We start from the raw sequence: 26091 nt of genomic DNA on the forward strand, positions 1-26091 counted from the left end.
TCAAACTCCAGAAAGCTCTCTTAAAATATAAAAGAATTACTTATTTAACAAAAAAATTTCGTTTTTTAACGGATACCAAGTAAATAAAAACCGTGTTAGAATTGATTCATTGCCCTCTTCCCAGTCATATTTTTTTATAAAAGATTCGCGTACATATTGATATCATTGTAATAAGCCTCAAAAATTTGAAAAAAAAAAATGAAAATATGTAATTAGCGGCATAAAGTCTTAATCATTACGAATATTCATGGAGGGCACTGAGACTTCAATTATATATAATCAAAACACAAGAAGTTGATAATTATATATATTTTTTTATGTGAATAGACTTTAAAAATTATATAAATAAATTATTAAATACTTAAAATCACAGTAAAAGGAAGAAAAAGACTCCTTGAAATATCCTAAGAAAAATAATTATTTAGTATATATCTTTTCCAGTCAGAATATAAACGTAGTGCATTGGGCTTTCAATAGCGTATTATACATACACAAAAATTTGATAATTATATATTTTTTTTTATATGCAAAGATTGTAAAAATTATATACGTAAATTACGAAATAGTTAAAATCACAGAAAAAGGAAGAAAAAGACTCCTAGACATAGCCTAAACTAAAAAATTATTAAGTATATAAAGGGTTCGCCCTCTAGCCTATATCTCACCCTATACTTAGCTAGCTCAATTCTTACTTATTCAAAATATTAACAGGGGGCATTGGATCTTCAATTCCATAGTATCGAAACACAAAAAAGTCGACAATTATATGCAAAGCTTTTAAAAGTTATATACCTAAATAATGAAATACTTAAAATCACGGAAAAAAAGGAAGACCAACCTTTGGGATTGGAACGAAATTTGAACTTAAGTGTAAAGAGCCAGACATATAGGAGGGAGGAATCCTTTCATATCTGTTAAAACTAATATTCAAATTGAACTCTAATTTTTAACATAAAATGAACCGAAATCAAATCGAGCATGCCTCTCTTTTTGAATATTTAATAAAATTGAAATACATGGATCATTTAATATTTAATGATGAAGGAAGCTTTTTAAAAGAGGTAACTACACATTGTAAGGTAAGAATTTCTTTCTTAACTTAAAGACGAGAAAATTTCGTTTTATTATAATAATGAAAAAATTTTACTCACCAAAAGTTGCTGAGAATCATCCATTTTCTATGTAAATGTTCACAAAAAATGTCAGTAGTGTTAAGTTGAATGAACTATTCAAAACTGTTGAAGAACCTAATTTGAAACCTGAATATATACAAACAATAATTGCATAACAGCGAAACAAGACGTGCTGGTTTTGGTTTATCACTAAAAAAGACATGTATATACCTTGAACTAGAAATTACGTAAATTTCTTGGCAAAGGTGTAATGACCTGTAGAATAGGACCGGTAGAATACTATACTTACCAGAAACCGGTCCGGTACAGGGGCCCCAGCAAATTCAAAATGTCAACTCTACTCCCGTTTTTCCAAAAGGGAACATTTCTCTAATTACAAAGATAGATGCCTTTTAGTTACATCGGAAAAGATTTTTGAAGGAAATAACTATTTCTATCGTTTTTTTTTAATGGGACACCAAGTAAAGAAAAACCACATGGAATCAGATAACAGAGTCTCTCAAACCCCGTAAAAATGACTCAAACCCTCGTGCAACTGAACCCCCTTTAACTGAACCCGCGTGCAACTCAACCCCCCCCGGGCCACGCACCAACATGTAACTAAACCCCGTGTAACTGAACCCGCATTTAACTCAACCCCCGAGCAACTGAACCCCCGTGCTACCGAAACCTCGTGCTACTGAACCCTCGTGCAACTCGACCCCTTTAAATTAAACCCCCGTGTACCTATACCCCCTTTAACTGAACCCTCGTGCAACTCAACCCTCCATGCAACCCATCTCCCTCAAAACACTTTTCAGCCATTTCTTGTTAAATTTTTTTATTTCTAAACTATTTTAAATTGACAACACTGTCCAAAAAATCACTTGTGTAAAATACAGTACACAATCACCCCATCTCCTCCAAAACACTTTTCAGTCATTTCTTGTTAAAAATTTTTATTTCAAGTCAATCCTTAATAGGATCAAATTCGCAAATCCTACACTCCAATTCGCAAATCCCATTACCCCTTTTTGCAAATGTTAATCAAACATTTCCGATTGTAAAAGCATGTTCAACCATCTTGCTTGGAAAAGTATCCATACGTACATGCTCTGAAAAGGTGCCAAGGAACATGATTTCCCCAAACACGTCAATCAAACAATTAAAAAAATGTGGGTTTTTCTTGCGCAATTCCAATGTACCGTTCATATTGTATACACTATTATCTTGTACCGTTTGCATGTACTGGTCGCGGCTTTATATAACTTACTACTTCCGCTCCATAGGGGCTTAATTTTTGTGAAAAGAATATATGTTACCTAGAAAGGTGGACAGCCCATGATGCTTCACTTCCACTCTCAGTTGCATATTTATTCATCTCGCAGAGCTGGTAATAGGAACATGAAGGATCTTCAAACTGCACATCAAATAGCCAAACATGATGCATCATGTTTAGTAACGTTTTTCCATCTAGGATAACTATAAGGAATATTGGTGGATAATAACAAAAAGAAGAAGAAAAAAAATCTATAAGGACACTTAGGCTTTGTTCGAGCTGTCCTTATCCACCTTATCTGGCTTAGCTTAGCTTCCCCGGATGTAAAAAAAAAGAATAGCAACAAATATTCATCTGACCGTGTGCTAGCCGAAACGCTTATGAATAACTAATCGAGTAATGTCAACGATCACGTGCACTATAATATAAATATAGCATATTTGCAGATCCCTGAAGGCATTATATTTTTTCTAAAAGAACTAATACTTTTTATATTAGTATCCTTTTTGTTCTTTGCCTATAATTCTACTTGCTTTTTTCCATTTTTGAAGTGATTGAATTGTTTGTGTACACAAAACGTGACCTACCCTTGTATATCCTGCATTTTACGGGTTTAACGGGTGCAGCTTGGCTTTCAAAAGACATAGATGTCAGTGTAATTTTTATGAATTTGACTTATATATAACCATATGGTATATCGATTATGCAATTTTCAAGGGTGGTGTTCAAATCTGTCTCCCTTCTGTACAATGATTTTGTAGATCGCAGCAATGAATATATTTTCCAAAACTTCTTTCAAAATCTTGAACGAGAACCCATAATTAATATTAAAACTGTGAATGTATTTCAGCTAATCAGAGAGCAACAAAGTTATACAAATTAGCACGTTCGTGGTTTTGTTTTGTTTCGCCACGGTTTTGGCATTGATACGACCACTCCTTTATTTACAGAGAGTATATTGTGTCGTTACGCTTTTTAGTAAATGCCTCCTACTGTAGGTAATCTTTTTCTAAGAGTTTGATCTGTTTGGTGATAAACAAATTCCAGCGCATAATAAAGCTTTACATTGGTACTTATATCAGGCCCAAACACAAGGCTTACGTAAAAGGATTACGGAATCCTTTCATAGCGATAGTGCAAAGACAAGGGCCATTTAATTGAGATTAATCAGAAAAACATTTTGCACAAAATAAGTTTTTTTTTAAAGTAAAGAACTCTATTAAACCAAAAGTACAGAATTATACAAAAAGTAATTAAACAAAAAGTAAAGAATTAAAATAAGAATTAAACAAAAAGTAAAGAACTCCATTTTACTAAGTGCCTCCTACTGGAGGTAATCTTTTTCTCAAAGTTGGATCTGTTTGGCGATAAACAAAATTCGGTGAATAATAAAGCTTTACATTGGTATTTAAATCAGGCTCAAACACAAGGCTTACGGAAGAGGATTACAGAATCCTTTCAGAGCGATAACGCAAAGACAAGGGTCATTTAATTGAGATTAATCAAAAGAAATTTTTGCACAAAATAAGTTTTTCATAAAAAAAAGTAAAGAACTCCATTAAACCAAAAATGAACATAAATAGAATCAAATAATCTACCAAGCATACAACAACCACAAATCAATATCAAAAAATAAATGAAACCCAAAACAAACAGAAATTTAAAAATAATTCAAACTCAAAACGAGCAGAAATTAATCTGAGTAGGGTTCTAAACCCTATGCTTTCTAGAAGCCAGAATATAATTTATACTGTAATGGAAAAAACTCGAATGAGTTTACTAAAGAAAACGTGCATTGTCAGTTTAATATACATATGCTGATAATTATTTGTTAAAATCTTAATTAATTTTTGTTTTCTTAAAGTTATAAGTAAGAACATTTAAAAGAATTTTTTCTCTTTGCCGTCTGATTATTTTGACTCTTAAAAAGAGCACTAGAGCGTCTGATTAGCAATCCAATGAGCCCCCTTTGAAGTTTATATGACCACACTTTCTATAAAAACCCTATAAGTCCCCAGGGCACAACTTACAACCCTTGCCCTGAGGGCTGGGGGTATTTTTTATCCTCAGAGACATAATTTCCAGACCTTTTTATAGGCTTAACAAAATGGTTATATCAAAATTTTAGATTGGAAGTGTTTGGGGAAATGAAAGGCGTGAAGGGAGACATTTGCCCTCTGATCACTTTCGACTAATAAAAAAGGCACTAGTCCTCTCAATTTCCAATCGAAAGAGCCCTTTTTGACGTTTGACGACAACGCCTTCTATAAAAACCTTATATACCCCCAGGGCTTAACTTACAGTCCTTGCCCTGAGGGCTGTGGGGGGTTGTCAAAGACATAATTTCGAGAACTTTCAACTACGTTGAAAAAAATGGTCATCTCAAAATTTTGATTGTATGTGTTTGGTAAAATGGTGGGCTCGAGAGGGGGGTTAGTTGCCCTTCAATTACTTTCGACTATTAAAAAAGCCACAAGCCATTTTAATTTCCAATGGACTAAGCCCTTTTTGAAGTTTCTATGACAACGTTTTCTATAAAAAACTCATATTCCCCCAGGGCATAACTTATAACCCATGCCATGAGGGCTGTGGGGGGGGGTTGTAATGCTTAAAGACCTAATTTCCAGTACTTTCAACTACGTTGAACAAAATGGCTATATACAAATTTTGATTGTATGTATTTGGTGAACAGGTGGGTGTGAGAGGGGAGTTAGTTGCTCTCCGATCACTTTCGACTGTTAAAAAGGGCACTAGCTCTTCGAATTTTCAATCAAATGAGCCCTTTTTTCAAGTTTCTACGACAAAGCTTTCAATTAAAACTTTATGTGCCCCAAGGGTATAACTTATAAACCTTGCTCTGAGGGCTCTGAGGGGGTTATCATCCTCAAAGACCTAATTTCCAGAACTTTGGCTATTTCATAATTTTGATTGGATTTGTTTAGATAAATGGTGGGCACGGAAGGGGTGTTAGTTGCCTTCCAATCACTTTCGACTACTTTGAAAAAAATGGCTCACTCAAACTTTTAATTGAATGTTTTTGAAGAAATGGTGGACGTGAGAGCGGGGTTAGTAGCTCTCCATTCACTTTCGACTATTAAAATGGGCACTTGCCCTTTCAATTTCCAATAAAATGAACCCTTTTTGAAGTTTCTACGACAGCACTTTCTATATAAAAAAAAACTTTGTTTGCCCCCAGGGTGTAACTTAAAACCCTTGCCCTGAGGGCTCTGAGGGGGTTGTCATCTTAACAGATCTAATTTCCAGAACTTTTAACAACGTTGAATAAAATAAATATCTCAAAATTTTGATTGGATGTGTGTGTGGAAACAGTGGGCGCGAGAGGGGGGGGGGGTAGGTGCCCTCCAATTACTTTCAACTGTCAAAAAGAGCACTAGCCCTTTCAATTTTCAATCGAAGGAGCCCTTTTTGAAGTTTGATGACAACACCTTCTATAAAAACCTCATAGGCCTCCGGGGCTTAACTTACAATCCTTGCCCTGAGGGCTGTGGGGGGGGGGGTTGTCAAAGACATAATTTCCAGAACTTTCAACTACGTTGAAAAAAATTGCCATCTCAAAATTTTGATTGTATGTGTTTCGTAAAATGGTGGGCTCGAGTGGGGGGATTTAGTTGCCCTCCAATTACTTTCGACTATTAAAAAAGCCACAAGCAATTTCAATTTCCAATGGACTAAGCCCTTTTTGTAGCTTCTACGACAACTTTTTCTATAAGAACTTTATATGCTCCCAGGGCATAAATTACAACCCTTGCCCTGAGGGCTGTGGGGGCCGGAGAGGTTGGCATCCTTAAAGACCTAATTCCCAGAACTTACAACTACGTTGAACAAAATGGCTATCTAAAAATTTTGATTGTATGTATTTGATGAACAGGTGGGCTTGAGAGGGGAGTTAGCTGCTCTCCAATCACTTTCGACTGTTAAAAAGGGCACTAGCTCTTCGAATTTTCAATCAAATGAGCCCTTTTTTCAAGTTTCTACGACAAAGCTTTCAATTAAAACTTTATATGCCCCCAGGGTATAACTTATAAACCTTGCTCTGAGGGCTCTGAGGGTGTTATCATCCTCAAAGACCTAATTTCCAGAACTTTGGCTATTTCATAATTTTGATTGGATTTGTTTGGATAAATGGTGGGCGCGGAAGGGGTGTTAGTTGCCTTCCAATCACTTTCGACTATTGAAAAGGGCACTAGCAATTTCAATATCCAGTTGAACGAGCCCTTTTTGAAGTTTCTACGACAACGCTTTCTATGAAAACCTTATATGCTCCCAGGGTATAACTTATAATCCTTGCCCTTACGGTTTTTTTGTGTGTGTGTCTGGGGGGGTGTCATCCTCAAAGATCTAATTTCCAGAGCTTTCAACTACGTTGAACAAAATGGCTATCTCAAAAATTTAATTGGATGTGTTTGGTGAAAAGGTAGGCGTGAGAGGGGTATTAGTTTCCTTCCAATTACTTTCAACTATTAAAAAGGGCACTAGCCTTTTGAATTTCCAATCAAATAAGCCTTTTTTGAAGTTTTGCGACAACGCTTTCTATAAAAATTTACATGCCCCTAGGGTATAACTTACAACCCTTGCCCTGAGGGTTGTGGGGGAGTGTCCTCCTCAAAAACATAATTTCTATGCAGAAATCAACTACTCTGAACAAAATAACTATCTCAAAATTTTGATTGGATGTGTTTGGGGAAATGGTGTGCGTGGAAGGTGTGTTAGTTGCCTTCCAATTACTTTTGACTATTAAAAAGGGCACTAGCCACTCCAATTTCCAATTGAATGAGCCCTTTTCGAAGTTTCTACGACAACTCCTTCAATACGAAGTGCCCTGGTATGGAAACCAAAAAATAAATAAATAATACATTGTGCCAACATCGTTCTTTACTTAGGCAGTGCGATTGCACTGCCTACGACATCGTTCTTTACTTAGGCAGCGCGATTAAGAACTGCTGAGAACGCATATTAAGCAAGGGCGCCGGCAGAAAATTTTCCAAGGGGAGGGCCAAACACTAGAACATTAATGGTGGTTGGGTGACAGAGAATATATTTCAGGGATTTTTTTTTGTAAGAATAAGTTTAATTTTGAATACTTTCAGGAAAAAAAACTCCCAAATAAAAAGAACAATTAAATTGCATTCAAAATGAAACAAAATACAGTAAATATTAAACGACAAGGATTCCAGGCAAAGGGATCAATTTAATAACTCAATAATGTATTTAATTGTAATGTATTTAATCTTAAAAGAAAATCAAACTCAAACCAAAATTAAAGAAAGATTTATTGCTTCTGTATATCAAACAGTTCGTGGTAACGAACTGTAAATAAGGAGCGGCCCGGCTCATTAGTAACCGAAACTTTAAAAAACGGAATTTTCATACCAGTAGATACATAAAAGGAATTGGATTTTTATGCTGATTTCAAGCATATAAGTTTCATCAAATTTAGTCTAGCCCATTGAAAGTTACGAGCCTGAAAAAATGTGCTTTATTTTCGAAAAAAGGAGGAAACACCCCCTACAAGTGATAGAATCTTGATGAAAATCCAACCATCAAATTCAGCGTAACAGAAGATCCTACTGTTAATGTGTCAAGCTCCTATCTGCGAAAATACGGAATTTTCTATTTTTTTGACAAAAGAAAGATCACGGATGCGTGTTTATTTGTTTGTTTGTTGTTTTTTTTCCAGGGGTCATCGTATCGATTCAGTAGTCGTAAATTGTCATGAGAGAGCTTATTCGAACGGAAACTAAAAGTTCTAGTGTCCTTTTTAAGTTACCCAAAAAATAGAGGGCAACTTGGCCCCCTCCCACGCTCATTTTTTCCCAAAGTGACCCAATCAAAAATTTGAAACAGCCATTTTGTTCAGCATAGTCGAAAATTTAATTAATATATCCTTGAGGATGACTTAGTCCCCCACAGTTCCCGGGGAAAGGGCTGCAAGTTATGAACTTCGCTCATTGTTTATATATAGCATTGGTTATTGGGAAGTATACAGATGTTTTCGGGAGGGATTTCTTCTGAGTGAGGGGGGAGGGTCGGAAGACGGAGTTACGATGGAAGATCTTTCCATAGAGGATGTTTTCTTGAGGGAATGGATCTTTCTATGAAGGGGCGCCGGATTTCCCAGAACTATTTAAAAAACGATCTGAAATTAAATAAAAAAAAGTTTTTTCAACTGAAAGTAAGGAGCAACATTAAAACTTAAAATGAACAAAAATTATTACGTATATGAGGGGGTTCATCCCCTAGTAAACACCTCGCTCTTTACGCTAAAGTTTTTTTAGTACTTTCAAGAGAGCTATCTATTCTAATTAAACAGCCTTTGTGATTCAGGGTATTGTGATTCGAAAAAAAAAATTCGAACTTTAGCGTAAAGAGCGAGGTATTGATTTTGGGGCGAACCCGCTCATATATGTAGTAATTTCTGTTCGTTTTAAGTTTTAATGTTGCTCCTTACTTTCAGTAGAAAAAACTTGATTTTTTATTTAATTATAACAGATGTAGCCTTGTCTTTATGCAATTTCCTACGCCTTAAGTTCACAGAAAGAGCAGAGATACTCAACAATCACCGGCCTGCATATATACCACGTTTTGATTTTATAACAGTCATGCAAAATGTACCTCTTTCATAACAGGACAATTCTCCCCCTCGAACTTAAATTCCTTATATATTCAGACGTTAAAGTAATAGAATAGCGAAAGATAAAACAAAATTTAAACTCACTAACCAGCTGTCAAATTAACCCTCTGTCTTTTTATTGTCCTTTTCAATTAAATAAAATGAACAGGCTCAAAAAAATTTCATCACAACAGAATATTATCAAATAGTTTGTGATAAAAAAAAAACTGGAAGTACTAAGTGACTTGGACCAATATTTACCAAAACTAAAAATGGAATCTCATGAGAATTGCAACACCGGCAGTATTGGCTTTTATGCTGATTCTAAATATATAAAATTATTTCAGTTTATTGTGTTATTTCAGTTTATTGCATCTGTATTAGGTCCTGCTCGTTTTTTTTGTTTTTTTTTAATGATCTGCCAAATGCTGTTGCAACTAAAAATAGAATTAAGGATTTAATCGATCCTGCACCTTCTGGGCCCAGAAACACTACACCCATATTTGCTGATAATGCGACATTGATATGTGTTGTTGCTTCAATTGAACAACTACACACCTCTACAATTAATGCAGCAATGACTAAAATAGGTCTATGGTTGAAGGTAAACCGGCTCAAAATAAATATAAGTAAGTCAAATTTTGTTATCTTTTCGCGGTCTCCAAATTATTATCCTTGGATTACTGAAGTAGCTTCACCGAAAGGTATTGTTAAGCGGTCAAGTTCATTCAAGTACCTTGAGATTATTATTGATAAATATTTATCATTTAAGTACCATGTAAAAGCTATAAGTAAAATTTTATCGCGGAATCTAGGGATTATCTGTAAATTAAACAAGTTTTTTCCTTCATATATTTTACGGTTATTATATTTTTTTCTGATACATCCGTATATTTTGTACTGTTCGTCTGTATGGCTTAGTACTTTCCCTCAATACTTCGTCCAATACTTGTACTGGATAATAATGCTATTAGATCATTTTGTGAAATAGGGAACCAAGATTCGGTCAGGTCAACGTACCGTATAATTAATATAATGCCTGCAGCTAATTTGCGTGTATTTTATACACTGGTTTTTGTGTATAAGTATTGTTATGGCTGCCTTCCAGACTGTTTTACAGGAATATTTCGGGAAAGGTCTAATGTTCATTGTCACTAAACTCGAACAAGTGGAGATATTGAGGTTCCTCGCCTAGTTTCTAGAAGGACTGTTTTTTCAGGTATTTATAGATGGGCTAAGCTGTGGAATAAGCTTGTCCCAAGTACCAAGGAATTGCCCATTAGTCAATTTAAATCTGAGCTACGTGTAGGGTTGCTTGGTAATTATACCTTCGAAACAAATTGATAATGATAGAATTAAATTTGACAGTAATTGTTAATTGTTTTTTTGTTAATCACTTCGGGATCATGATATTATGTTTTTTTATTGCGTATGATTTATAAAACAGTTCGTGGTAACGAACTGTAAGTAATGAGCGACCCGGCTCAATGGTAACCGAAATTCTAAAAAACGGAATTTTAATATCAATAGATACATCAAAAGAATCAGATTTTAATTTTGATTTCAAATATATAAGTTCCATCAAGTTTAATCTTAACCATCAAAAGTTACGCGCCTGAGAAAATTTGGCTGATTTTCGAAAAACGGAGGAAAGACCCCCTAAAAGTCATGGAACCTTAATGAAAATCACACCATCATATTCAGGGTATCAGAGAACCCTACTGTAGAGGTTTCAAGCTCCTATCTACAAAAATGTGGAATTTTCCATTTTTCGCCAGAAGAAAGATCACGGATGCGTGTTTGTTTGTTTTTTTTTTTTTTTTTTTTGTTATTTTTTTCTTTTTCCCAGGGGTGATCGTATCGACCCAGTGGTCCTAGAACATACTGGGAGGGCTCATTGGAACGGAAATTAAAAATTCTAGTGCCTTATGACCAAAAAAATGGAGGGCAACTAGGCCCCCTCCTACGCTCATTTTTTCCCCAAATTCACCCGATCAAAATTTTGAGATAGCCATTTTTTTCAGCGTGGTCGAAACTATTTTAACTATGTCTTTTAGGATGACTTAATCCGTCGAAGCCCCCAGGGGGAGGGCTGAAAGTTTTGAACTTTACCCAATGTTAACATATAGTATCTGTTATTGGGAAGAATACAGAAGTTTTCAAGGGTAATTTTTCTGGTAGTGGGGGGGTTGGGGTGGGTAGGTTGTTATATGGGAGGATCTTTTCATGAAGGAAGTTTTCACGGGGGAAGGGACATGGCTATGAAGGGGCGCCGGATTTCCCATCATGATTTAAAACAAAAATCAGAAATTTAATTTAAAAAAACAAGTTTTTCAACTGAAAGTAAGGAGCAACATCAAAATTTAAAACGAAAAAAAAATATTAGCTATATGATTTGGTTCACCATTTAGTCAATACCTCGCTCTTTAAGCCAAAGATTTTTTAGTACTTTCATAAGAGCTATTTATTCTAATTAACGGCCTTTGCGATTAAGAGGTCATTTTTTAAGAATTGGAACAAAATTCAAACTTTAGCTTAAAGAGCAAGGTATTGACAAGGGTTACGTAAATTAATTTGTAAATTACGTCAGAACCAAATTTAGAAACAGCCATTTAGCAAAAGAAAAGTAAAATTTCTATGCAAATTTTGTTTACTTATTCAATGACGGTGAGCCAAAGTAAAAGCTGCATTAACTAAAAAACGATCAGAAATTAAATAAAAAAAAGTTTTTAAACTGAAATTAAGGAGCGACATTAAAACTTAAAACGAACAGAAATTATTCCGTATATGAAAGGGACTGTCCCCTCCTCAACGCTTTGCTCTTTACGCAAAAGTTTGACTCTTTCTAACAACTTTATTTTTTTTAAACAATAAAAATCTTTAGCGTAAAGAGCGAGGCGTTGAGGAGGGGACAGTCCCTTTCATATACGGACTGATTTCTGTTCGTTTTAAGTTTTAACGTCGCTCCTTACTTTCAATTTAAAAGACTTTTTTTTATATTTAATTTATGTAAGTTCATTTTTCAGTAGACGGTTTCACCCTTCTGCTTATTATAGATTATATTTGTCGTTTTTTTGTCTATTTTTTCTTTCTTCTTTGTTTTTTTTATTTATCTTTTGTTAGTAGGACACCCTCGCAAGCGACGCTTTTGGTGTGCTAACGATTGATTTTGTCTCTGTTTTTTTTTTTTTTTTTTTTTGACAATAAATTGCTATTAATACTATTGTTACCCACCCAGAACCAAAAATCTGAGAAAATTATGGGTGACTTTTGAAAAATGGGAAACACCCCTAAAAAAGCAAGTGATCTTATTGAAAATCCCTTTATTATGTACATCATATCAGAGAACCCTGTTATAGAGGTTACAAGCTGCAATCTTCAAAATGTGGAATTTTACTTTTTTTCAGATGAAACATCGTCGATGTATGTTTATTTGTTTTGCTTTTTTCCAGGGTTGATTGTATCAAACCGAAAGGCCAAGATAATTGGGAGGGAGTTCATTCAAACGTAACTTTAAAGCTCTTTATTAAGTGACCATACAGATTGGGCCAGGGGAGAGTTTCGTTTTCTTGCTATTTTAGGGCACCAAACTACGACTTTACCCCAAAGAGGACGAATTTGCAATCAATTCAAAATTTTGAGAAGCTAATTGATTTAAAAGTATCAATAACTATATTTTAGGCTCCCCAGTTGCAAAAGAAGTAATGCCACATGGGGGCAGTACTGAATTCAACAAAGTTGATTCGCTTTATTTGTAATGAAATTAGATACTTTTAGTGATCTGTAATTGCGTATTAGCTATAATGAGGGGGGGAGACATTGCTTAGGTAGGGGATGGGTAGATTCCTAAAACAGAACATTTTAATGGACAAACTGCTTACTCTTCATGAGGCTTCAGATAAATGTTGAAAGAGGTAGGGGATGAATTAACTAAATTGTTTCTCTATTCAGCTAAAATGTCACATTCCCATATCTACCAGCACAGAGGTGGAATAAGCAAGGCAGGTCATCATCAGCCCCGCCAGGAAATTTCTTTGGGATGGCAAATACTGCTAGGAACTTAGTTTTCATCAATTCTAAATGGCGTTATTTTTTTTTTCTATTTATATGAAGTACTTAAATTTTATAAAGAAATATATCTAATATATTTATCGATAAGAAAATCATATTGTAGAGGTTTTTATGGATTCAGTTATATAGAAGATCAATAGCCTCTAATAATTTCTATCCATACACACAACAATACTCCTTTTCATCCATCTGAAATTCTTTATTAGTAATATTAACAAAGATTTTTTTTTACCAAAGTTACTATTAACCGCCAAATTTTTTAAGTATATTCAAATATTATCAAAAATTGATATTGCAAATTTAGACGTGGGACGGTAATAAACAACGTACATTTATGGATTTACACATTTTAAAAGCAATGAACTAGGGATTTAAGGGACCGATACCTCAAGTTATACCATGGTTAGGACTGGGTGTGATTTTGAAAACAGTCAGAAATTAAATAGAAAAAGAGCTGTCCAAATGAAAGCAAGAAACAGATTTGAAACTTATTTGAACAGATTATTCTTTATATGAAGGGGACTGTCTCCACCTTAGCTCCTTACTCTTTTCTGTGCAGTTGTTTTTTTTCTAATTTTTAAGAAAATTTGCAATTGGAGAGTTAAGATTTTTCAAAGCACTAAGAAACTTTTGTTTAATTAGCAAGGTGTTGAGAAAAAAACGACCAATGTTTCAATGATCTCCGTTTGGATTTTGATGGATAATCAAACAGTTCATGGAAACGAACTATAAGGAGCCACCCGGCTCAATAGCAGCCGAAACTTTAAAAAACGAAACTTTTTAAATGTTGATACCAATAGATATATCAAAAGAATTGGCTTATTATACTAATTTCGAATATATATGTTTAATTAGGTTTAGTCTTACTCATCAAAAACTACCAGCCTGAGTAAATTTGTCTGATTTTCGAGAAGAGGGGGAAAGACCCCTCGAAGTCACAGAATTTTACTGAAAATAATAAAATAGGATTCAGCGTATCAAAGAATCCTACTGTAGAGGTTTGAAGCTCATATCTGCATAAATGAGGAATTTTGTAATTTTTGCCAGAAGAAAGATCACTGATGAGTGTTCATTTGTTTCTTTGTTGTTTTTTTTCCAGGGGTGATTGTATCGACCCAGTGGACCTAAGACGTCGAGAGAGGGCTCATTCTAATGGAAATAAAATATACCAGTGCCTTTTTTAAGTGACCAAAAAAATTGGAGGGCAACTAAGCCCCTTACCACACCACTTTTTCCCAAAATCGTCCGATCCAAATTTTGAGATAACCTTTTTCTTCAGCATAATTGTAAGGCCCAATAACTATGTCTTTAGAGATAAATTGACCCCCTACAGCCCAAGGGAAAAGTTTATAAGTTATAAAATTTACCCCATTGTTTTATTTGTTATTGGGAAATATGCATACATTTTTCGGGCGGGGAGGGGAGGACGAATTTTCTGCTGCGAGGATTTTGTACGGGGATAATTTTCCATTGAGAGGGAAGTTTCTAGAGGGCGAACTTTTCAGGGGAGATTTTACACTAGTTGAGTTTGCCAGAATTCCTATACGAAATGTCTTTATACGTCTTGCTTTCTCTTTAGAGATTCAATCTTAGGCGTGGAGGGGTTCAGGGTAATTGTCAGGGGTAAATTTTCGCCAGGATTGAATTGCCCAGAGGATATTTTTGTGGGGAGGAAGATTTTTCAATGGAGGTGGAACCAGGTATGCTGTTTTTTCAACTGAAAAGAAGGAGTAACATTAAAACCTAAAACGAACAGAAATTATTACGTATATGAGGGGGGTTGCCTTCTCCTCAACACCTCGCTTTTGACGTTAAAGTTTAAATTTTGTCCCAATTCTCTAAATTCAACCATTGAAACACAACTACTACTACTACTAACAACTCACCGCAGCACCAAGCCGCCTGAGGCCAACACAGCTACGCATGCACCTCCTCTAGCCCAATCTGTTTAAAGCCTCCCTTTTTACACCCGCCCATGAAGTTCCCATTTCCTTTAAATCTTTCTTTATGACGTCCTCCCACCCCAGACAAGGATGATCTGCTTTCCGTTTAGTCCTAGACGGTTTGCCGAAAACAACAATCTTCGGCAATCTGTCATCCTTCATCCGCACAATGTGTCCTAGCCACCTCAACCTTTCTTTCGTTATAGCCGTAGAGAGCGGTATTAAACCACATTTTTCGTATAGCCTATTGTTTGAAATACGGTCAGTCAGCCGGGTACCCAGAAAAATCCTTGAGCAATTTCTCTGGAAAACATCTAACAAATCTTCATCCGCTTTTAGGAGCGCCCATGCTTCAGAGCCATTATTGACCACTGTCATCACTGTAGCTTCTAATATTCTAATCTTGGTTTGCTGACTTATCTTCCTATTCTTCCAAACTTTTTTCAACTATGAAGAAATAACCTGAGCCTTGGCTATTCTACTTTTGACATCTTCACTGCTACCAACATCTTTACTAATAATACTACCAAGGTAAGTGAAGCTGTCCACCTGATCATTCTTTTCTATACCTAACTTCACCTTTTCATCTTCACTTATTCCTAGCCTTAGTGACTTAGTCTTCTAAACACTAATTTTCAAACCTATTCTAGAGCCCTGAACTCGCAAAACCTCTGAAAAGTCAATCATTTTGCTCACACTTTCATCTAGGATGCTTAAATCATCTACATAATCTAAGCCTAGGAAAATTTTTCCACCCCATTTAATTCCGTGGTCTCCCATTGCCTTTCCTGTGCTTCTTAACACAAAGTCCATCAAAATAATCCATATAAACGGGGATAGAACACAACCCTGCTTAACTCTTGATTTAATACAAAATACATTGTATTACAATACAATGTATTACGACCCTTGTGTAATACATTGAAACACAAGGGTCGTTTAATTAGAACATTAAGTAACTTTTTAATAATAGGCACTGCGATAGCACTGCCTAAGTAAAGAACGTTGTGGGCATAATTTTTTTTTTCCTCCATACCCGGGCACTTTGTATCGAAGGAGTTGTCGTAGAAACTTCAAAAAGGGCTCATTCGATTGGAAATTGGAGTGGCTAGTGCCCTTTTTAATAGTTGAAAGTGATTGGAGGGCAACTGGCCCCTACCTTACGCCCATCATTCCCCCAAACAAATCCAATCAAAATTTTGAGATAGCCATTTTGTTCAGCGTAGTTGATTTCCAGATAGAAAATATGTTTTTGAGAAGGACACTCTCCCACAACCCTAGGGGCAAGGGTTTTAAGTTATAAACTGAGGGCATATAAAATGATGTTGGCACAATGTATTACTTTTTTTTCCTTTAGAGCAGGGCACTTCATATGGAAGGGGTCGTCGTAGAAACTTCAAAAGGGGCTCATTCGATTGGAAATCGTGAGTTCGAGTGCCCTTTTTAATAGTCAAAAGTGATTGGAGGGCAAATAGCCCTCCCCCCCCCCCACGCCCATCATTACCCCGAACACATCCAATCAAAATTTTGAGATAACCATTTTGTTCAGCGTAGTTGATAGAAAAATTGTTTTTGAGAAGGACACTCCCCACAATCCTCAGGGCAAGCGTTTTAAATTATGCCCTGGGGGCCTATAAGGTTCTTATAGAAGGCGTTATCGTAGAACTTCGAAACAGGCTCATTCGATTGGAAATTCAAAGGACTAGTGCCCTTTTTAATATTCGAAAGTGATTGAAGGGCAACTAGCAACCCCCCTCTCACACCCATCATTCCCCGAAACACATCCAATCAAAATTTTGAGATAGCCATTTTGTTCAGCGTAGATGATTTCAAGATAAAAAAAATATGTTTTTGACGAGGAAACTCCCCCACATCCCTCAGGGCAAGGTTTTAAGGTATGCCCTTGGGGCATATAAGGTTTTTATTGAAGGCGTTGTTGTAGAAACTTCAAAAAAAAGCTCATTCGTTTGGAAATTCAAAGGGCTAGTGCCCTTTTTAATAGTCGAAAGTGATTGGAGGGCAACTAGCCCCCCACGCCCATCATTTCCCCAAACACATCCACTAAAAATTTCTAGATAGCCATTTTGTTCAGGGTAGCTGATTTCCAGATTGAAAATATATTTTTGTGGAGGACAATCCCCAACAACCCACAGGGCAAGAATTATAAGTTATATCCTGGGGACATATAAGGTTTTTGTTGAAATCTTTGTCGTAGAAACTTGATAAAGGGCTCATTCGATTTGAAATTCAAAGTTCTAGTACCCTTTTTAACAGTAAAAAGTAATTTGAGGGCAACTAACCCCCCACTAACGCCCACCTTTTCCCCAAACCCATCTAATCAAAATTTTTAGATAGCCATTTTATTCAACGTAGTTGAAAGTTTTGGAAATTAAGTCTAAAAGGATGACAGCCCCTCCCCCTACAGCCCTCAGGGCAAGGGTTGTAAGTTATGCCCTGGGGGCATATAAAGTTTTATTGAAAAAGTTGTCATAGAAACTTCAAAAGGGCTCATTCAATTTGAAATTTAAAGGGTTAGTGCCTTTTTTAATAGTTGAAAGGGATTGGATAGCGACTAACGCCCCTCTCAAGCCCACCATTTTCCCAAACACATCCAATCAAAATATTGAGATATATTTTTTGTTCAACGTAGTTGAAAGTTCTGGATATTAGGTCTTTTAGGATGATATCCCACCCAGAGCCCTCAGTGCAAGGGTTGTAAGTTATGCCCTGGGGGCATATAAAGTTTTTATTGAGAGCTTTGTCGTAGAAACATCAAAAGGACTCATTCAATTCGAAATTTAAAGGTCTAGTGCCTTTTTTATTAGTTGAAAGTGATTGCATAGCGACTAACGCCCCTCTCCCGCCCACCATTTTCCAAAACACATCCAATCAAACTTTTGAGATACCCATTTTGTTCAACGTAGTTGAACGTTCTGGAAACTAGGTCTTTTAGGATGATAACCCCCTCAGAGCCCTCAGTGCAAGGGTTGTCATATATGCCCTTGGGGCATGTAAGGTTTACATAGAAAGTTGTTGTATAAATCATAGGCAGCGTGATCACGCTGCCTAAGTAAAGAACGGGGACACTCGAGAACGAGACAAGAAACGGGGATTAAGTAAAGAGGAGGACAATCCTCTTTACCTCTTTACTTTTTGGCACAATATATTGTTTATTGATTGTTTCCTTTTGAGCAGGGCACTTCGTATTAAAGAGGTTGTCATTGTAACTTCGAAAAGCATTCATTCAACTGAGAATTAGAGTGGCTTATGTTTTTTTTAATGGTCGGAAGTGATTGAAAGGCAAGTAGCATCCCTTCTATACCCACTAATTCCCAAAACACATCCAATCACAATTTGAGATAGCCATTTTTTTCGGCGTAGTTGATTTCTAGATAGAATTTATATTTTTGAGGAAAGTCTCCCCAAGCCCTTAGGGCAAGAGTTGTAAGTTATGCCCTGGGGGCATATAAGGTTTTTATAGATGGCGTTGTCCTAGAAACTTCAAAAAAGGCTCATTTGATTGGAAATTCAAAGGTCTAGTGCCCTGTTTAATAATCAAAAGTGATTAGAAGGCAACTAACCTGTCTCTCACGCCCACCTTTTCCCGAAACACATCTAATCAAAACTTTCAGATAGTCATTTTATTCAACGTAGTTTTAAGTTCTGGAAATTAGGACTTTGAGGATGATAATCCCACCCCCCATAGCCCTCAGGGCAAGGGTTTTAAATTATGCCCAAGGGGCATATAAGGTTTTTATATAACGCGTTGTCGTAGAAACTTCAAAAAGGGCTCATTCGATTGGATATTAAAATGGCTAGTGCCCTTTTTAATAGTCGAAAGTGATTGGAAAGCAACTAGCAACCCGTCTACGCCCACCATTTCCCCAAACACATTCAATAAGGATTTTGAGATAGCCGTTTTGTTCCACGCAGTTCAAAGTTCAGAAAATTATATCTTTGAGCAGGACACTCCGCCCACAGTCTTCAAGGCAAGGGTTTTAAGTTATGCCCTGGGGAAATATAAGGTTTTTATTGAAATCCTTATCGTAGAAATTTGAAAAAGGGCTCATTCGATATGAAATTCAAAGGGCTAGTGCCCTTTTTAATAGTCAAAAGTGATTTGAGGGCAACTAACCCCCCTCTCATGCCCATCTTTTCTCCAAACACATCCAATCAATATTTTAGATGGCCCTTTTATTCAACGTAGTTGAAAGTTTTGGAAATTAAGTCTTTAAGGATGACAACCCATCCCCCTCCCACAGTCCTCAGGACAAGGACTGTAAGTTATGCCCTGGGGGTGTATAAGGTTTTTATTGAAAGCCCGGAGCCTTCAAAAGGGCTAATTCAATTGGAAATTGAAAGGGCTAGTGCCTTCTTTAATAGTTGAGACTGATTGGAGAGCGACTAACGCCTCTCTCACGCCCACCATTTTCTCAAACACATCCAATCCAAATTTTGAGATATTCGTTTTATTCAACGTAGTTCAAAGTTCTTGAAATTAGGTCTTTTAGGATTATAACCCCCCCAGAGCCCTCAGTGCAAGGGTTGTAATTATGCCCAAGAGTTATATAAAGTTTATATAGAAAGTTGTTATAGAAATTTCAAAAAGGGCTCATTTGATTGGAAATTGAAATTGCCCTTTTTAATAGTCGAAAGTGAATGGAGGGTAACTAAACTCCCTCTCACGCCCACCATTCCTTCAAATACATTCCAATCGAGGAGTTGTCGGAGAAGCTTCGAAAAGTGCTCGTTCAATTGGAAATTAGAATGGCTAGTGCCCTTTTTAATAGTAGAAAGTGATTGGAGGGCAACTAATCCCTCTCTCAGGCTCACCTTTTCCCCAAACGCATCCAATCAAAATTTTGAGATAGCCATTTTTTTCAACTTAGTTAAAAGCTCTGGAAAAAAGTTCTGGAGGATGTCAAGCCCCCACAACCCTCAGAGTAAGGATTGTAAGTTATGCCCTGGAGCATATAAGGTTCTTATAGAAAGTTTTGTCGTAGAAACTTCAAAAAAGACTCATTCGATTTGAAATTGAAATGGCTAGCGCTCTTTTCAATAGTCGAAAGTGATTGGAAGGCACCTAACACCCTTCCACGCCCACAATTTCCCCAAACACATCCAGTCAAAATTTTGGGATAGCCAATATTGTTCAATGTAGTTGAAATTTTTGGAAATTAGGTCTTTAAGGATGACACCCCCCCATCCACAGCCCTCAGAGCAAGGGTTTGTAAGTTGTGCCCTTGGGACATATAAGGTTTTTATAGACAACGTTGTCGTAGAAAATTCATAGAGAGCTAATTCGATTGGAAACTGAAAGGGCTAGTGCCTTTTTTAATAGTCAAAAGTAATTGGAGGGTAACTAACCCCCCTCTCACGCCCATCATTTACCCAGAGACCTACAATCAAAATTTTGAGAGAGCTATTTTGTTCAACGTAGTTGAAAGTTCTGGATATTAGCTCTTTGAGGATGACCAACCCTCCAAACCCCTCAGGGCAAGGGCTGTAAGTTATGCCTGGGGCATATAAGGTTATTATAGAGTCGTTTCGCAGAAGCTTCAAAAAGGGCTCATTCAATTGGAAATTCAAACAGCTAGTGGTCTTTTTAATAGACATAAGCTATCGCAACCAACCCCCTCTCACGCCCACCATTTTCCCAAGCACATCCAATCAATATTTTGAGATAAAAATATTTTTAACGTAGTTAGAAGTTCTGGAAATTATGTCTTTGAGGATTAATCTCCCCCTACAATCCTCAGGGCAAGGGTTGTAAGTTATGCCCTGAGGGGGGGGATATAACGTTTTCTAGAAAGCGTTGTCGTAAAACTTCAAAAAGGACTCGCTCAATTGGAAATTGAAAGGGCTAGTGCCCTTTTTAATAGTTGAAAGTAATTAGAGAACAACTAACCCCCCTCTCGTGCCCACCATTTCCCCAAACACATGCAATCAAAATTTTGAGATATTCATTTGTTCAACGTAGTTAAAAGTTCTGGAAATTAGCTCTTTGAGGATGATAAACCCCCCAAACCCCTCAGGACGAGGGTTGTAAGTTATACCCTGGGGGCATATAAGGTTTTTATAGATAGTGATGTCGTAGAAACTTCAAAAAAAGCTCATTTGATTGGAAATTGAAAGGGCTAATCCCTTTTTAATAGTCAAAAGTAATTGAAGGGCCACTATCCCTCCCTCTCACGCTCACTATTTCCCCAAACATATCCAATTAAAGTTTTGAGATAGGACTTTTCTTCAACGTAGTTGAAAGTTCTGGAGATTTTGATTTTGAGGATGACAAACCCCCCAAACCCCTCAGGGCAAGGGTTATAAGTTATACCATGGAGGTATATAACAATTTTACAAAAAACCCTTTTGTTAGACTTCAAAAAGGGCTCATTCGTTTAGAAATTGAAAGGGCTAGTGCCCTTTTCAATAGCCAAAAATGATACCCCCCTATCACTCCTATTGTTTCCACAACACATCGAATCACAATTTTGAGATAGCCATTTTGTTCAACGTAGATGAAAGTTCTAGAAATTAGGTTTTTGAGGATGACACCCCCCCCCCCACAGAGCCTTCAAGGCAATGGTTGTAAGTTATGCCCTGGGGGCATGTAAGGTTTCTTATAGGAAATGTTGTCGTAGAAACTATAAAAAGGCTGATTCAATTGGAAATCAAAAGGGCAAGGGCGCTTTTTAATAGGCTAGTCGAGACTGATTGGAAGGCCACAAACCACCATCTCACGCCCACCAATTCCCTAAACACATCCAGTCAAAATTTTGAGATAGCCATTCATTTCAACGTAGATGGAAGTTCTGGACATTATGCCTTTTAGGATGATAATCCCCCCCGCACCTCTCAGGGAAAGGGTTGTAAGTTATGCATGGGGGTATATAAGGTTTTTATAGAGAGCGATGTCATAGAAACTTCGGAAACTTCAAAGGGTTAGTCCCCTTTTTAATAGTCAAAAGTGATTGGAGGAAAACTACCACCCGTCGCACGCCCACCATTTCCCCAAAAACATCCAATAAAAATTTTGAGATAGCAATTTTGTTTAAATTAGTTGAAAAGTCTTGAAATTATGTCTTTGAGGATGACACTCCCCCCACAGCCCATAGCAGAAGAGTTGTAACTTATGCCCTGGGGGCATAGAAGGTTTTGTAGAAAGCGTTGTCGTAGAAACTTCAAAAAGGGTTCATTCGATTGGAAATTGAAAAGGCTAGTGCTCTATTTAATAGTCAAAAGTGATTGGAGGGCAACTAATACCCCTCTCACGCCCACCATTTCCCCAGACACATCCAACCCAAATTTTGAGATAGACCTTTTGTTCAACGTAGTGGAAAGTTTTAGAAATTAGGTCTTTGCCAGCAATGTCGTAGAAACTTCAATAATTGACTCATTCAATTTTGAATTGAGAAGGCTAGTGCTCTTATTAATAGTCAAAAGCGATCGGAGGGCGAATACCCCCGCCCCCTATTCCCATCATTTCTCCAAACCCTTCCGATCAATATTTTAATATAGCCATTTTGTTAAACGTAGTTGGAGGGTCTGGAAATTATGTGTTTGAATATGACAACCCACCAGGGCCCTCAGAGCTAAGGTTGTATGTTATGCCCTGGAGGCATATTATGTTGTATAGAAAGTGTTGTTATAAAAACTTCAAAAGGGACTCATCCGATTGGAATTTGTGAGGGTTTTTGTCCTTTAATAGTTCAAAGTAATCGGAGGGAGAATCCCCCCCCCACGCCCATCGTTTCCCCAAACATTTCCGATCAACATTTTGATATGGCCAGTTTGTTCAACGGAGTTGAAAAGTCTAGAAATCATGTCTTTGAGGATGACAACCCCCCCCCATATTCCTCAGGACAAGGGTCGTAAGTTATGTCCTTGGGACAAATAACGTTCTCATAGAAAGGTTTGTCGTAGAAGCTTCAGAAAGGGCTTATTCGTTTGGAAATTGAGAAAACTAGTGCCTTTTTTGTAAGTCGAAAGTGATCAGAGGGCAAATGTCCCCCTCCCGGCCTATCATCTCCCCAAACACTTCCAGTCACAATTTTGATACAGCCATTTCGTTAAGCCTATCAGAAAGGTCTGGAAATTATGCCTTTGGGGATAACAAATCCCTCAGGGTTTTTAGTTATGCCCTGGGGACATAAAGGATTATTATAGAAAGTGTGGTCATATAAAGTTCGAAGGGGGCTCATTCGATTGATAATCAGACACTCTAGTGCCCTTTTTAAGATTCAAAGTGATTAGAGGGCAGCTCCCCTCTCCCCCTACAGATACGTCGTATTGTCCCGAAATGTGTCTAATAGATATTTTGAGATAGCTATTCTATTCAAAATAGTCTAAATTTCATATAACAAGGCTTTTGGGGTCGAAACAAAACCCCGAGATTAGGGGCAAGGATTGTAAGTTATACCCGGGAGGTATTTAAATTTTTATGGAAGCGATGGTTGTTTAATTTCAGAAGAGGCTCAGTGTTTCTCCCTGAAAAAAAAAAACTAAGTCAATATAAAACGAACAGAGAGTAATCAAAAAAACTTTTTGAATAAAATCAAGTTTTTCAAAAAAAGTAAAGAGCTCCATTAAACCAAACATGAACTAAAAAAGAATCAAATAATAAACCAAGCATAGAACTACCCCAAATCAGTATCAATAAATAAATAAAACCCAAAACAAAAGGAAATTACAATAAGTCATACTCAAAACGAGCAGAAATTAATCTGAGTCGGGTTCTAAGCCCTATGCTTTCTAAAAGCCAGAATATAATTTGTAATTACTGAAAAACATTCTTTAAAAACTTTTAACTTTTATAACTTTAAGAAACCAAAAACTAATTAAGATTTTAAGGAATAAATATCAGTATATGTATACTAAACTAACAATTCACATTTTTTTCAGTAAATTCATTTGAAGCTTTTCCATGAAGGTAGAGCCACGTATGCTGGCGTTATTTGAAAAATGATTGGAAATTAAATATAAAAAAAACAAGTTGTCCCAACTGAAAGTAAGGAGCAACATTAAAACCTAAAACGAAAAGAAATTATTATGTATTTGAGGGGGCTTGCCCCTTCTTCAACACCTCACTTTTTACGTTAAAGTTTATATTTTGTCCTAATTCTTTAAGAATAACTATTGAAACACGAGGGTCGTTTAATTAGAACAATAAGTAACTTTTTAATAAGAATAATAGAAGTGCCTTGAAGTGTCCTTTTTAAATAAAAAGTACCGAAAAACGGTACCGTGAAAAGTAAGGTGTTGAGGAATGGGAACCTCCTCCCCCCTCATATACGTAATAATGTCTGTTCGTTTTAAGTTTTAATGATGTTCCTTACTTTCAGTTGAAAAAACTTATTGTTTTTATTTAATGAAGCTTTGAGACATACATTTTTCTAAAGGCAATGGAAATAGTATTTCAATTAAAAATGAACAAAAATAGTTAATTAAAACAATACGTAAAACAAGAGCCTACTTACAAAAACTAAGATATAAACACCCAGCGTTCAGTTCTGTTGAGCAATCCCGAAGGCGTTGGACAGATATATTTAACAATATCGACAGTTTTGAACTTGGCTATCGAACACCAAAATATTTAATGCCTTTAGATTCAATTGTTTATAAAAAGTAACGCATTATCAAAGTAGTTTGTTCTAAATAGAAAACTAAAACTAAAATTAAGAGAATCAAATAGAAGCGTTTTTAATTCAATATTTTTAATTTAATTTTAATACCAAAAACCAATATATATGACACCTGTATGCTTCATAACTGTGAAAAATTAAATCTTTTTCAAAGTGACAATTAGATAAATACAATCACTCCGAAAAAAAAATGATAATAAATTACAAAAAAAACGTATCAACTGAGGGGGAAAATACAATATTTCCCAGCATTCCGTTCAGGGGAAACATTTCTGATTACAGTGGCTCATGGGTACTCTATCAGCTCAAGGGTACTCTCGCAATGCAAGCAAAAGTAGACGGCATATTTTTTTTACCAAAATTGCCCCTTTTAAGTTGTTTTCCTTATGTTTTCTATAGTTATACGAACTTTCTTGTGTACAAATAACTGCACTAATTACTAATAAACAAATAAATATTTAGGATCACCATAAAAATATGATTCTTTGACTTAGTGTTATCAATAGCTAGGTTCTAACACTTCCGTTATTGACAAGGATCGTTATTTACTTACTATTCATTACTATGAAAAATTTGACTTTTTTTGTGTGTGTGTGTATATGTGTGTGTTGCTCCAACTAAATCATATAGAAAAAAAAGTTTGTGGAAAACTGGAAAGGGGTCACTCAGCCACAAAGTAGAACTTGTAATTGCCTTATTAAGGGTCAAAATCTATTGGCTGGCAGCCAACAATGGGGCAACACATATTTTTTCGATAGTTTTTCCCTATTCTTATTTTTTCCCTTTGGTTCCATATAATTATTTTATAGTCCCAAATTTCCTTTGGGGGCCATGCCCCCTCCCCTGTTGGTGCCCACAATATAAAGCCAATGTCATTATTGTGCCACTGACTTAAAGTTTGTGAATCTTCTTTTGATACTTAATGATATCTCTAATGTCATATATTTAAACCCTATCTTGTCTTCTTCGGTCTTTTTTTTTTGTAACCCCTTTACTAAGACAAGAATGAATACATTTTGATTATAGAATCAAGTGGTTTATTATTACCTTTTTCGACTTTATCATAAGTCTTGTCTCCTTTTGGATTGTCGATGCGAGTTCTTTTCTTGATAGGAGACATATAGGCCGCTGTGTGAGGTGTAAATGATGTTGCTATAGTACTGTTTTCAGCTGCATTTGTCGCAAGAGCCTGGGTGATTGACTGTGCAAATAACAGTGCAGTTGAAGTTAGTATAGATAAAAACTCATTTTTTTTACGGCAACATCCTGGGCTGTAGCCTTTCCCGCCATAATATTTCTCGTATTCATCTGATTTTCCAACAGGATCCAGCTCATTGTCATCTTTAGCAGCAGAACATTTTCTATACATGACTAAGAGAATGAAATCAGATTTACATATATTTTATCAACAGTCTTA

The 26091-nt window shown here is 36.2% G+C and overlaps 1 protein-coding gene across 1 annotated transcript; it reads right to left on the reverse strand.

Moving 5' to 3' along the window:
• Positions 1-26091, reverse strand: LOC148953610 (uncharacterized). Its single transcript, XM_089088030.1, has 3 exons — positions 25722-26091; positions 2435-2594; positions 1-19 (listed from the first exon to the last, which is right to left on the reverse strand). The coding sequence occupies exons 1-3, from the start codon at positions 26041-26043 to the stop codon at positions 1-3; spliced, it is 501 nt and encodes a 166-aa protein (XP_088944156.1). The 5' UTR covers positions 26044-26091.

The sequence above is a fragment of the Artemia sp. Qi Xiang Cuo genome, chromosome 4, assembly GCF_049724085.1.
Source record: "Artemia sp. Qi Xiang Cuo chromosome 4, ASM4972408v1, whole genome shotgun sequence".
Taxonomy (NCBI): Eukaryota; Metazoa; Arthropoda; class Branchiopoda; order Anostraca; family Artemiidae; genus Artemia; species Artemia sp. Qi Xiang Cuo.

Bases quoted from the DNA above. Each gene is read 5' to 3' on its own strand.
- LOC148953610 (XM_089088030.1), bottom strand. From the start codon at position 26,043: ATGTATAGAAAATGTTCTGCTGCTAAAGATGACAATGAGCTGGATCCT. The intron at 2,595-25,721 runs GTAATAATAAAC...TATTCCTTATAG, and splicing joins TTATGATAAAGTCGAAAAAG to TTATCCTAGATGGAAAAACG.